This window comes from Magnolia sinica, chromosome 18 (genome assembly GCF_029962835.1).
Source record: "Magnolia sinica isolate HGM2019 chromosome 18, MsV1, whole genome shotgun sequence".
Lineage (NCBI taxonomy): Eukaryota > Viridiplantae > Streptophyta > Magnoliopsida > Magnoliales > Magnoliaceae > Magnolia > Magnolia sinica.
Genome location: NC_080590.1, coordinates 49,565,552 through 49,579,901, shown reverse-complemented (window position 1 = coordinate 49,579,901; position 14,350 = coordinate 49,565,552). Strand labels below are relative to the sequence as shown.

General features: G+C 41.0%; 1 protein-coding gene across 1 annotated transcript in view; it reads right to left on the bottom strand.

Moving 5' to 3' along the window:
- The window catches only part of LOC131233090 (chaperone protein ClpB3, chloroplastic-like), a 70,999-nt gene that overhangs the window by 35,590 nt on the left and 21,059 nt on the right, over positions 1–14,350 (bottom strand). The window contains exon 3 of the mRNA XM_058229695.1: positions 11,593–11,830. Within this exon, the coding sequence (XP_058085678.1) occupies positions 11,593–11,830 (238 nt within the window). The remainder of the gene's footprint in view (positions 1–11,592; positions 11,831–14,350) is intronic.

Genomic DNA, 14,350 nt, shown 5'->3' with positions numbered 1-14,350 from the left:
TTTTTTTAAATTCATTTTTTTTATTCTCCACAACCCCACATCGGCTTTTTATGGTCGTTACAGGTTGTTGGCTACATTGGGACTCGTGAGTCCCCTGCAATCAACCCGTGAGCGTCTGTGAGTGCGTCTGTCGATATCCGAAAATAATGGAGGAAATCGTGCGATATCGACGATATATTGTGCGATATCTGGATTTTGGGTTTTTTTTTAAAAATCTTTCGGGGGTTATCGCGTGGGTTTCGTTTTGCTGGGGGGCAATAACGATAATATCGGCCGATATATTAGCCGATAGTATCAATATTTCGAACATTGGTTCCAAGTGCCCGAGTAGAAGAGGAAATTCATGTCGTACTAAGAACCAATTGTAAAACTTTCACCAATCTACCATTTAAAAGCTTAAGAAGATATGATGATGAAGCGGTTTTTATGTCTAAACTTATAGTAATCCAAATGAAACAAATATACCACAACTGTGGGTTCCAAGACAACGAACAGGAATAAACAAAGCTTAGGCTAGAGATCTTATCCAAATGGGAGAGCTTTTGGGTTTTAAGTAGTAACTTAAATTTCAACATTGTGTGGCAAATTGGAAAGAACTTAGGGTCCATGCTTATATTGAAGGAGGTCGGAAGAATTCTGCATCAACCGCGGGATTTTGAAGATGGCAAAGAACCTGTCCTACACTCGAAAGGACACGAAACAAAAAGATGATCCAATGACTCTACGCTCCTCATGCGCATCAAGCACACATTTGGAAGCATCATTTTCCTCTTTTGAAGATTATCTATGGCTAGACTTCATTTATTCCCACTAACCAAGCAAATGCCGCCACCCTCAGAGGTGCCCCGCACTTATAAATGAAAGCTGAGCTTCACCCTAATTCCCTTGTGTCTTCCTCAAATCAGATTTAAGAATGGCTTGACTGAGAAACATAGTAAACTCTCTTTCCTCCAAACCAAGTGATCCTTTTCTCCCACCGAAGGATAGGAATTTTGAAGGCAATCTAGCAGATGTAGGTACTCTCTCAACATCTCATCAGTCAGATTTCTACGAGGAGGAAGAGACCAAACCACTCTACCTATGCATAATGAGAAAAACCACGCTATGCAGATATCCGCCTCCTGGGTTATCCTAGCTAGGGTAGGGAAAGCATCCTTGCGCTTTTGCTCGTTGGACCAAGCATGATGAGGACATCGTGTGCATGCGCGCCTGCACGCCGCCCACACGCGCACGCACACCACCCCCCTACGCACAAACGTACAAAGGAGGGCCCCACCGTCAAGTTGGCTCGATGATGATGTCCGGGGAGGGCCTCCTAGTTAGAAGATGAAGTTTTGATTCAAAAGAGTGGGCCCGATAGTCAAGAAAAGCCGATCATGGGATCTCATGATCGTGGCCCACTAGTCGGATTGATTTCATATTTTAGGTTTTGCTTATGTTATTTAGAATATCATGAACGCTTTAGATTTCTTTGATTGATTTTTATTTTAATTTACTTCATCGCTAAGTAATAGGTTGCGCACATGGCACGAGTTTTGAGGTATAGGGTTTTCCCCATAAATAGGCACTCCTTGTAGTTCTTTTGATTCATTCAAGTTTAATAAAAATTCCTACAAGTTTTTTTCTACTCTCTGAGTTTCTGAGTTGTGGAAAAATTCAAGTGGGTACGAAGCCTTCCCTTTTTTAAGGCCTAAATTCAAGTGGATGTGAAGCCCTCCCTTTTCGAAGGCCTAAATTCAAGTGGGTGCGAAGCCCTCCCTTTTCGAAGGGCTAACTACCATGGTGCGAAGCCACCTTTAACCCAATCCGCCCCTCCATCTTATTTCGTCCATCCTTCGATCATCTTCGCCTCAAATCTACTTGTTTTGTAGTTGTTTGTTTTTCTAGTTGTTTGTTTTTCTACAAACAGTTTCCAAAATCTGGCTCTGCAGGAGGGCTGAAACTTTGACGGAGTACCCCGCCTCAACCGTACGTCGGATCGCCATCAAATTTGAAGGGTTTGGAGAACCCCCTGGTCAACAAAGGCCAAGAAGTCCCTTTTGGGATTCGGGCATCCTCCCTACATGCGGCCCCCTTCTGCGCACATGCGCCAGTACCCTGCCCCGTTGCCCGCACGCGGGATCTGTTCCAAGTTCAGGAATTCCTTCTCTTTTCCTTTTTCTTACCTAGTTTCATAACTCCAGTCTTAGTTTGCATTATCCATAATTTGTTTCCTCTTTTTTTCATCCTAAGGTTCCTTGAATTGAAATTAGGGAATCCCTTGGATTAGGGGCTGATTACTATGCATGTGTGGCTGAATTCTATTTCCCTTTGAGTATCATTTGGCTTATAATTTTTATTGTTCCAGCCCTAGCCTGTGTAGGCCTAGACCCGCAGAGATTCCCCCTTAAATTGAATGTTTGGACTTTCATGTGAGATATGGAATTTGTGTAGTTGTTTTTGAACTAATGTGATCTTAAGCCTGAATTTTTGCACATCATATTTGAATTTCATGTCCTGCATAAAATTTGGTATTAGAGCTTAGGGTTCTTATAGGAGAATACATCACATATTTAGGGTTTAGTTTGTTTGAGTCCTTCATGCATCCAGTTCATCACATATAGTTGCTAGAAGACCGTAGTCCCTGATATATGTTGCTGAATTTTAGTAACGGTGTGTAGTCTCCTTTATATAGTCTCATAATGTCATGTAGTTCTTTTAGATGCATATAGTCGCCGTAGAAGGTCCTTAGGTTTAGCGAGTCAGTGTATGCCCGCACGTACGGGTTGTGATTTCAGTTTACACCCCACACTAAACATGGAGCAACTGCAAGAAGCAGTGACTAAGTTAACCCAGCAGGTTGATTCCTTGAGTAAGCACTTGGAACAACACAGAGATAAACGCTTTGACCAAATAGAGGTCTCCTTCGAGGCAAACCCCACCAATGGGGAAGATGCTCAATCTCAGGCAGTCGGTCAGGAGGTTAGGCCAAGGAATGGAAGCAGCCAAGGAGTTAGTCATGGGCGCGCACCTGTGCACCCACCCCGAGAAGGACATCATGATCAATATGACCCAGATGTACAACTCCTCAAGGGAGTTAGAGTGGATACCCCTATATTTGATGGCCACTTAGACCTTAAAGCCTTTTTAGATTGGTTGGCGGATATGGACCACTATTTTGAGTGGTATGACATGTCAGATATTTAACGAGTCCGATTTGCCAAGATGAAGCTTGTGGGCCAAGCAAAGAGGTTTTGGGTGACAGTTGAGCGAAAGAAAGAAAGAGTGAGGGAACTCCCAATAGTCCATTGAGGAGAAATGAAAGAAACACTTAAAAAGAAATACCTCCCTCTCTCTTATCGCCTACGGTTGATTGAGGAATGACAATCTCTTCGACAGGGTTCCATCAGCGTGGCGGACTATATCGAGAAATTCAAAGAGTACTCAACCCGTTGTAAGGTTGATGAGGACCCAGTACTTATCCTTGCTCGTTTTAAAATGGGCCTCCGTCCTGACATCAGGAGAGAATTGCTCACCAAAGGCATAGACACTATTGAACAGTTATACCAAGTAGTGTTAGACATGGAGCAATACCTTAAAGCATCTGTGGGAAGGCGGTTTGACTTTCGTAAGTCCGGTGCTAAGGCCAACCCCTCTGGGACTAGACTTAACACGGGATTCCAAAACAAACCTTCCAATAATGCTCAATCCAGGCCCAAGGATGATAAGGGTAAAGAGATTGTCGAATTTAGTTCACGTGGAAGTGGGGCCACTATGTATTTTAAGTGTCAGGGGTTTGGTCATTTTGCTCACCAGTGCGACACGAGAGAGGGCACCAAAGTACTCCTTATTGATGGGCAAGTAGTGCCCCCAGAGAATGATGGTGAGGAGGAATATGAGCCAGTCGAAACCCCTAGTGATGAGGAAGAGGGAACGCAAGAGTCTGCGACCCTAGCAATTATGCGTTGCGCTTTGGCTCAAGCTAAGAACATTGATGACTGGCGCTGCAACACGATCTTCTATGCAAAATGTGGGGAAAATAGCTGTAAGATGATCGTGGATAGTGGTAGTTCTGCCAACGTGGCATCGACTAGCACTGTGAGTCGTTTGGGCTTGAAGCTGCAAGCTCATCCTCAGCCCTACAGAGTCTCCTGGGTTTATGAGCCATCTATTCCAGTCTCGCACTGCTGTCTTGTCCTTATTCAGTTTGGATCATATAAAGACAATTTGGTGTGATGTTGTCCCTATGGATGTGGGTCATATCATTCTGGGTAGGTCTTGGCTCTATGACAAGGATGTCACCATATTTGGTCGTTCAAATGTGTGTACGTTCTGGTTTGAGGGCAAGAAGGTCAAGCTAAATCCTCTACCACACAAGAATACGACTGGAAAGGAGTCCACCACACAGAGTGGTGTGAGCGGCCCAAAAGAAGTGAGGGAGTCGAAGTCCAAGTTCAAACCACTCCATATTTTGAATGCCAAAGACTTTGAGCGAGAAACGAAGGCAAACTCAATGGTATACGCCCTTGTGGCTAGGGAGAGTGTACCAGAAACTAGCGTAGAGTTACCTAGTGAGGTCATTTAGTTAGTACATGAGTTTCGTGATGTCTTTGCTGATTATCTACCGAATGAGCTTCCCCCTATGAGGGATATATAGCATGCCATTGATTTAATCACTGGGGCGACTACCAAACTTCCTGCATTACAGAATGAACCCAAAGGAGTACGCTGAGTTGAAGAGGTAGATTAAAGAACTAGAGAAGGGTTTCATTCGAGAGAGCATGAGTCCGTGTGTTGTGCCTGCCCTTCTTACACCTAAGAAGGATGGTACATGGAGGATGTGTGTAGATAGTAGGGTCATCAACAAAATCACAGTCAAGTACCGGTTTCCCATACCGCGTCTTGATGACATATTGGATATGATGGTCAATGCTACCATCTTCTCAAAAATTGACCTCAAGAGTGGTTATCACCAAATCCGTATACGCCCTGGTGATGAGTGGAAGACGGCCTTCAAGACAAAGGATGGGCTATACGAATGGCTAATTATGCCCTTTGGGTTAACTAACGCCCCGAGCACTCTCATGCATGTGATGACCCAAGTGTTGAGGCCCTTCATGGGGAAGTTCCAGGTCGTATATTTTGATGATATCTTGATTTATAGCATGACCAAGAAGCAACACCTCAACCACTTGAGGCGGGTTTGTGGGATCCTCCGAAACAGATACGGATACGGGGGCGTAACGGCCCGTAACGGTGCATAAATTTTTTTTTTGCTAAAAAAATATAAAAAAATATGGATTAAATCCGGAATATTCTAAGCATTCCAAATATGCATTCATTTATAAATTGGAACATGTTTATGGTGATGTAACGGTCCACTCTTTGGTAAGAAGTTGTATCGGACTGTCTGATGAATTTGAACCAGATAACCTGAATTTGACTACAAAATTCATATATTTAATTTTCTAACTATCTACTATCAATGATAGATATATTAGAATGAATGTAATATGAAAATATCTTACATTTAGGTGTTTGCAATTATTTTTGAGGGCCAAAATTCATGCGTAAATAGAAAAAATATATAAAATGGCACCCCAAATATGTAAAATGCACATTAACATGTTCTACTATGATTAACACATCATATGGCATCATTAAAACAGCAAAAGAATCATTAAAAAATGATTTTTCGAATTTTCAAAAAAAGGGCCGAAATAAATGCGTAAATAGAAAAAAATATAAAAATATATAAAATGGCACCCCAAATCTGTAAAATGCATATTAACATGTTCTACTATGATTAACACATCATATGGCATCATTAAAACAGCAAAAGAATCATTAAAAATGATTTTTCGAATTTTCAAAAAAGGGCCAAAATAAATGCGTAAATAGAAAAAAATATAAAAATAAAATGGAACCCCAAATCTGTAAAATGCATATTAACATGTTCTACTATGATTAACACATCATATGGCATCATTAAAACAGCAAAAGAATCCTTAAAAAATGATTTTTCGAATTTTCAAAAAAAGGGCCAAAATAAATGCGTAAATAGAAAAAAATATAAAAAATATATAAAATGGAACCCCAAATCTGTAAAATGCACATTAACATGTTCTACTATGATTAACACATCATATGACATCATTAAAACAGCAAAAGAATAATTTAAAAATGGATTTTCGAATTTTCTAAAAAAGGGCCTAAATAAATGCGTAAATAGAAAAATATTAAAAAAATATAAAATGGCACCCCAAATCTGTAAAATGCACATTAAAATGTTCTACTATGATTAATACATCAAATGGTACTAATGAGCTTCAAAACATGAGGGATAATAATAGATGCCATTGATTTAATCAAGGGGCCAAAATTATGCAAACTTGAAAATATTAAAAAACCCAAAGGAGTACTCCAAGTTGAAGAGGCAGATTAAACATTCTAATGATTACATTCGATAGAGCATGAGTCGTAGTTGTGCAGCACATTCTTACACCTAAGAAGGATGGTACATGGAGGATGTGTTGATGATAGTAGGCCCATTAACAAAATCATCTATAAGTACATGGTTTCTATATCGCAGTCCTTGCTACATGTTGGAATATTATGGTCAATGCTAGCATCTTCTCAAAAATTGACCTCAAGAGTGTAAAAACCAAATCAGTAGGTCAGGTGATGAGTGGAAGACGGCCTTCAAGACAAAGGATGGGCTATACGAATGGCTAATTATGCCCTTTGGGTTAACTAACGCCCCGAGCACTCTCATGCATGTGATGACCCAAGTGTTGAGGCCCTTCATGGGGAAGTTCCAGGTCGTATATTTTGATGATATCTTGATTTATAGCATGACCAAGAAGCAACACCTCAACCACTTGAGGCGGGTTTGTGGGATCCTTGGGGCCGAAATGTTATACACCAACCTAAAGAAGTGTGCGTTTTGGTCTAGTAGTGTGATCTTCTTAGGTTTTATTGTGTCAGCTGAGGGCGTATCGGCGGATCCGGAGAAGGTCAAAGCCATCGTCAATTGGCCTGAACCCCGCAATATTCATGAGGTGCGCAGCTTTCACGGTTTAGCCACCTTCTATAGGCAGTTCATTCGAGGCTTCGGTTCCATTATGGCTCTCATCACGGATTGCATAAAAAAAAAAGAAAAAGAAAAAAGAGGAGAGTTTCAATGGACAAAGGTAGCCTCAAAGGCCTTCAAGGAGATAAAGGTCAAGATAACCGAAGTTCCAATCACGCAACTTCCAGATTTTTCAAAAGCTTCTGAAGTCGCATGTGACGCATCAGGTGTCAGCATAGGAGTACTTAGTCAGGAAGGACACCCTATCACCTTTTTTAGTGAGAAACTGAATGAGGCGAAACAAAGATATTCCACCTATGACAAGGAGTTCTATGCGGTAGTGCAATCACTACGCCATTGGCGTCATTACCTATTACCGCAAGAATGTCTTGTTCTCAGATCACGAGGCCTTGAGATACTTGAACTCTCAGAAGACATTAGGCCTCAGGCATGCCAAGTGGGTTCAATTCCTTCAAGAGTACACTTTTATGCATAAGCACGAGCCGGTGTAGAGAATAAGCCTGCCGACGCGTTGAGTCGTCGAGTCGCATTACTCAACTCCATGAGCGTTGAAGTTACGGGCCTTGAGCGCATCAAAGAAGAATATTCTGAGTGTCCAGATTTCAGAGTTGTGTACACGTTGTTGTTAGAGACTCCGTCAGGAGCTAATAGTGAGTATTTGATTTTGTACAGATATTTGTTTAGGAGTGACCGCTTGTGCATACCACGCATGTCCCTCCGCGATTTTCTTGTTTGAGAGTTACATTCGGGAGGGGTCACGGGTCATTTCGGTCGAGACAAGACCATTGCGTTAGTGGAGAATAGATTTCATTGGCCAAGCCTCAAGCAAGACGTGGCCAAAATTATAGGGCAATGTCGTACTTGTCAACTGGCAAAGGAAACAAAATACAGGATTATACACACCTTTGTCCGTCCCATTCATCCATTGGCAGGACATTAGTATGGACTTCATGCTTGGACTTCCCATGACTATTTGGAAGCATAATTCCATATTTGTTGTCATGGACCGTTTCTCTAAAATGGCTCACCTCATTCCTTGTTCTAAGACCTCCGATACATCTCATGTTGCCAAGTTGTTCTTTAGTGAGGTCGTCAAACTGCATGGGTTACCAAAAACCATAGTATCTGACCGTGACGTGCAATTTATAAGTTACTTTTGGAAGACACTATGACACATGATGAATACTAGGCTCCAATTTTCTTCTGCCTACCACCCTCAGACCGATGGCCAGACTGAGGTGGTTAATAGGAGCCTAGGGAGTTTACTTCGATGTTTAGTGGGGGAGCATACCAGGACATGGGACACCGTACTACCCATAACCGAGTTTGCATTCAATAGTTCAGTCAATAGGTCCATGGGTCCAAGTCCTTTTGAAGTCGTTACTGGTTATAAGCCTAGGAAGCCTATTGATCTAGTCCCTATGTCATTATCCCATAGGCCGTCGGAGTCTGTAGAATCTTTTGCGCATCACATCCATTAATTGCATCAGGAAATCAGGCAAAAGATCATAACTAGTAATTAACATTACAAATTCTTTGCAAACCAGCATAAACGTTTCAAAGAACTCAATATCAGGGACTGTGATGATCTGCATCAGGCCCAAGCGGTATTCTCCAGGGGCCATTAGTAAGTTACACGCGTGTAGCGCTGGACCCTTCAAAATTATAAAACGAAACGGTCTCAATGCGTATGAGGTAGATCTTCCACCTTCCATGGAAATTAGTTTCACGTTCAATGTAGAGAATCTAGTTGCTTTTCAGGGACCCACTGATACTTTGTCCAGCCCTTCACCCACCCACCCTGATTCTCCAGATTTACCACTTAATCCATGGCTTCTTCCCGACCTTTCTTCCCAGCCTCTACCTCCTATACCTAGCCTTCACACACCTAGAGAGGAAATAGAGGATATCCTGGACCATGAGATAGTTTCAACGTCGGACGACGGGTGTCAAAAGTACCTGGTTAAATGGAAGTCCCGCCCAGCTTCAAACAACACATGGCTCACTAAGGAGGAACTTCAGAGACTTGATCCTGACATCATAGAGCGGTTCAGGAGTTTTATTTCGCCAGTGGTGAAATCTTCGCAGCAGGGGAGAATTGATGAGGACATCATGTGCACGCATGCCCACACGTCGCCCACGCGCACGCACACCACCCCCTTACACACGTATGTACAAAGGAGAGCCCCACTGTCAATCTGGCTCGATGACGACATCCAAGGATGGCCTCCTATTTAGAAGATGAAGTTTTAATTCAAAAGAGTGGTCCCGATAGTCAAGAAAAGCCCATCATGGGATCTCATGATCGTGGCCCACTAGTCGGATGGATTTCATATATTAGGTTTTGCTTATTTATGTTATTTAGAACATCATGAACACTTTTAGATTTCTTTGATTGGTTTTTATTTTAGTTTACTTCATCGCCAAGTAATAGGTTGCACACATAGCGCGAGTTTTAGGGTATAGGGTTTTCCTTATAAATAGGCACCTCTTGTAGTTCATTTGATTCATTCAAGTTTAATAAAAATTCCTGCAAGTTTTTTTTCTACTCTCTAAGCTTTTGAGTTATGGAAAAATTCAAGTGGGTGCGAAGTCCTCCCTTTTCGAAGGGCTAACTATCCTGGTGCGAAGCCACGTTTATCTCAATCCGCCCCTCCATCTTATTTCGTTCATCCTTCGATCATCTTTGCCTCAAATCTACTTGTTTTGTGGTTGTTTGTCTTTCTACAGCCAGTTTCTAGAATCTGGCCCTGCAGAAGGGCTGAAACTTCGACGGAACACTGCATCTCAACCGTACGTCGGATCGCCATCAAATTTGAAGGGTTTGGAGGACCCCCTGGCTGACCAAGGCCGAGAAGTCCCTTTTGGGATTCGAGCCTCCTCCCTACGTGCGGCCCCCTTCTGCGCACATGCACCGGTACCCTGCCCCGCTGCCTGCACGCGGGATCTGTTCCAGGTTCAGGATTTCCTTCTCTTTTCTTTTTTCTTACCTAGTTTCATAACCCTAGTCCTAGTTTGCATTATCCATAATTTGTTTTCTCTTTTTTTTTCATCCTAGGGTTCCTCGAATTGAAATTGGGGAATCCCTTGGATTAGGGGCTGATTACTATGCATGTGTGGCTGAATTCTATTTCCTTTTGAGTATTCGTTTGGCTTATAATTTTTATTGTTCCAGCCCTAGCTTGTGTAGGCTTGGACCCACATAAATTCCCCTTAAATTGAATGTTTTGACTTTCATGTGGGATATGGAATTTGTGTAGTTGTTTCTGAATTAATGTGATCTTAAGCCTAAATTCTTGCACATCATATTTGAATTTTATGTCCTGCATCAAAGCATCACCAGAATTTTATCATTTCTACATTGCCTATGTAGAAGCCAATCCCCTCCCTAAAAGAAGGGCCCAGCTTTGCGACCACTTTCAATTAGTCGATGCTCTACGTAAGGATGATTCCTTCGTTCACTATCCCCCACTACCAACCCCATATTTTCTGGCTATCACTTCCCTCCAAAGGTTGTTTTCCTTCAACCCGAACTGCCGCCACCATTTCCCACGGAGAGTGGAGTTCGCATCCTCCAGCTTTCTTATGCCTGCACCACCCTCCTGAATCAGGCGAGATACCTAGTCCCACCTAAGCATGTGGAATTTGTTCCTCTCTTCAGCGCCCTTCCAAAGAAAATCCCTTATTATGAGAGCTAGGGGAATCAACGAGGGGAATGAGTTACACTAATTCCACATATTGTATGGAGGAAAGGAAAGAACAGGTAAGAGGTTTGTTAGGTTAGAGAGCTAAAGGATGGAAGTTTTACAATTAAGATGATCTAGTTGGCTTAAAACACGAGGTAGACAAAGGCCAAAAGACATCAATATATCTGGAATATATATATATATATATATATATATATAAACAGGTTATAGAAGAGCTAGAGGCTAGCAATGCAACATACAAAAAAAAAACAAACCGTAAAAACCGTTGAGAGCATCGACAAATCATTATTTAAAAAGGAAAGCTAGTCACTAGTCTTCTCTGAAAGGAATAGTTTTCAATATATACATACAACAAATGGAAGGAAAAGAAGATTGAGCTACCAGGAGCGTGGAATCTCCCCTATCTCAATGTTGTTGATATCCACAAATGCCATTCAAGCAACAAAGATAATATCAACTCGAGGACAACTTCTCACCAACCATGAGAGAAAAATGAAAATCAGTAGCTCGTTGGCCCCGAGTCAACACATGGGAGGAGATATAAAGCCCAATAAGTGTTGGGCATCAACGGATTTTGGGTTCTAATATCTTTTTCAAAATCAACAGGTGAGATAATTTGAATGCATGTGTTAAAGCAGCTAATTATTAAGTTGCATATAAGCTATGTTCAAACTCCTTTATTTGGATAGTCAGAAAATAATAAGGTAAAATTAATGCATTACTTCATATCACTGGCTATTATAAGGAAAAATGAAATACATGAAAGGCTGGCTTAGGTTTCGAGATAATCAGGTATAGGGAAGCAATTGTTACCTTGGTCAATAACTGTTTGGCGTCCTCTTATAGCTTGAATGGCAGATGTAAGAGTCTTGAGAGAAATTTGGAAATCTTTAAATAGTTGCTGTCCAAATCGCCGATCTTGTGCAAAACCAAGAACTAGATGTTCAACTGACACAAACGAATCACCATACTCTTTCTTGTAATCCCTTGACCGCTGAATCAGAGCTTCCAAGTCTCGGCCTAACATGGAACCAGCTGTTTCCCCTAGAACCTGCAATGATTGGACAGGGTTAGGAGTACAAAGGATCTTAAATAGAGCACTTTGGAAGAAATGTTTGGAAAGAGAGTGTAAATATGTGGATCAACTCATGAAATGACAAGATCGCGAGGCTCACGATAGCATCTTGGAGATGGAAGCCACCTCTCTCCAACATCTCCACCATACAGATATCTAACGCAGTAGGAGTTTTACTGATCAGGCAAGCAACAACATGAACAGATCATAAACTAAAATGATGATGACTTGAAAATCGCTGGGCTTGAGTGGACATATTGAAAAAGGCCTACTTTAAAATTTAGTCAATTTTCTTGTGACTAATTTGAGAATCGCAGTAAGTATTACTTAGGAGATAAATTTGTCCACCTTAAAAATGACAAGTTGACAAAACCACTTTAAATACAACTTAGTGATTTTCTTCTAAAGGAGTAAATAACCTAATTTTAAATATAGGAGATCTTATCAAGGTAGACTGTCTATTTTATCAAAATACAATTGCTAGAATTTTCCAATCAAAGATTATTTAGAGGCCACGAGAAACTGAAGTGGAACGGTCAGTCCAAATCAAAGCGATTCTTGAGAGTCATGGTGACATTGCTCAAATGGACCTTGGTGGATCATTTGGACCGTTCCAAAGAGTATTCTCAATGGAATAATCCAAACGTTTAATTGGTTGATTGAAAACAAATAGGCAGACAAGAAAAATATAGCAGCTATCCACATTCAGCTGAAAAAAGGGTATAAGATTGGTGGATCGGATCTTCTTCTCTGGGAGATTTGGAGGCATGCTCCATGAACAGAGAATCACAGCAAACCAGCAGTTAAGATCACAAACTCACGGGCCCCACTTGTACAAACTGAAAACCTAAGTATAACATGTATATCCTTTGGCCGAGAATCATGCAGTAACCATTTAAAAAGTGATCATAGCATACCAATCAAACTGAAAGGGAGATTTTATAGGATAGCTATAGGACCATCAATGCTTTACATGACAGAATGTTGGGCAGTCAAAGAACAACGTTCATATGGATGGAGTAGCCGACATAAGAATGCTGAGAAGGATGAATGGCAAGTCAAGGAAGGATAGATATGGAAATGAACACATTCAAGGAAACTTAGGACTCGCACAAATACGTAATAAGATGAGGAAAAATAGACTTAGAAGGTTTGGCCATATGCAAGCAGGACCAAGAACCGCATGGTCCCAGTTAAGGAGTGAGTTGGTTCTAATTGAAGGCTCTAAAGGGCAAAGGGAAGGCCCAAAAGGATGTAGGTGGAGGTAGTAAGAAAAGATTTGATGACTATGGTTTAACTAAGGAGATAGCCCTTGATAGAGTGAAATGGCCAAACAGAATTAGTGTAGCCATCCCCAATTAGATGGTATAAGGGTTAGATGATGAATATGACAACCAAATATTCTGATTATATACCTCCCAATGGGCCCTGATCATTAGGTCATAGTAATGTTCCCTTTGAATGTGAAACATTGGTCATTTTCCTACACCACTTCTTTTTTAATTGGTTGGTTGTTACTACTAACGCAACAGCTACGACAGTTTTTTTTTTTTTTTTTTGAAAGATAAACAGCTATGACAGTTTGATCATCATTTTCTATCAATGGTCTGCATGGGCCCTGATCATCAGGTCAGAGTAATGTTCCCTTTGAATGTGAACTGCCGGGCGTCTTCCTACATCACTTCTATTTAATTGTTCATTTGTTACAACTAACACAACAGCTATGATAGTTTGATCATCATTTTCTATTATTGGTCTATCTGCATGGTGACCCACCAGATTAACAATTCTAATCACCAAGACTGCTGCCATGCACCAGTAGAGATGCTATTGACCAGCAACCTCCACTGATCATTGCAATTTTTTATTAATGGGTCCCTTCACATGATGGCCCACAAACCAACAGTTACAACTGTGAAGGGTGTTATGACTTATGAGCCAGTGAAGATGCCATTGACAAACGAGCTCCACTTGCAGATGGAGACTCGTGTGTGCATCCCCAACAAACTATGACAATTCTAATCACCAAGACTGCATCAGTAGAGATGTTATTGACCATAAACCTCCACTGATCATTGCAATTTTTTTTTATTAATGGCCCCTTTACATGATGACCGACAAACCAACAGTTACAACTACCAAGGGTGTTATGACCAGTGTTCGTAATATTGATAATATCGGTATCGGCAGTCAGCGATACAAAACCCCCTGAAAATACAAAAAAAAAAAAAAAAGAAAAAAAAAAAAAAGAAAAAAAAAAGAAGAAAAAAAAAGAGAGAGAATGCCAAACTTCCATTTATTGTACGATACATCACAAAATATCGTGAGATATCACCAATATATCACACAATAATGCCTGATATGGCAGATTTTTGTGTAGGACTGTAGCCGTGCGACATACCAAGACATTTTATCCACATCCCATCCAAAAATTACCAAAAATATATAATAAAAAAATTACATATATAGAAAAAAAATCTATAACCTGTTCAATCT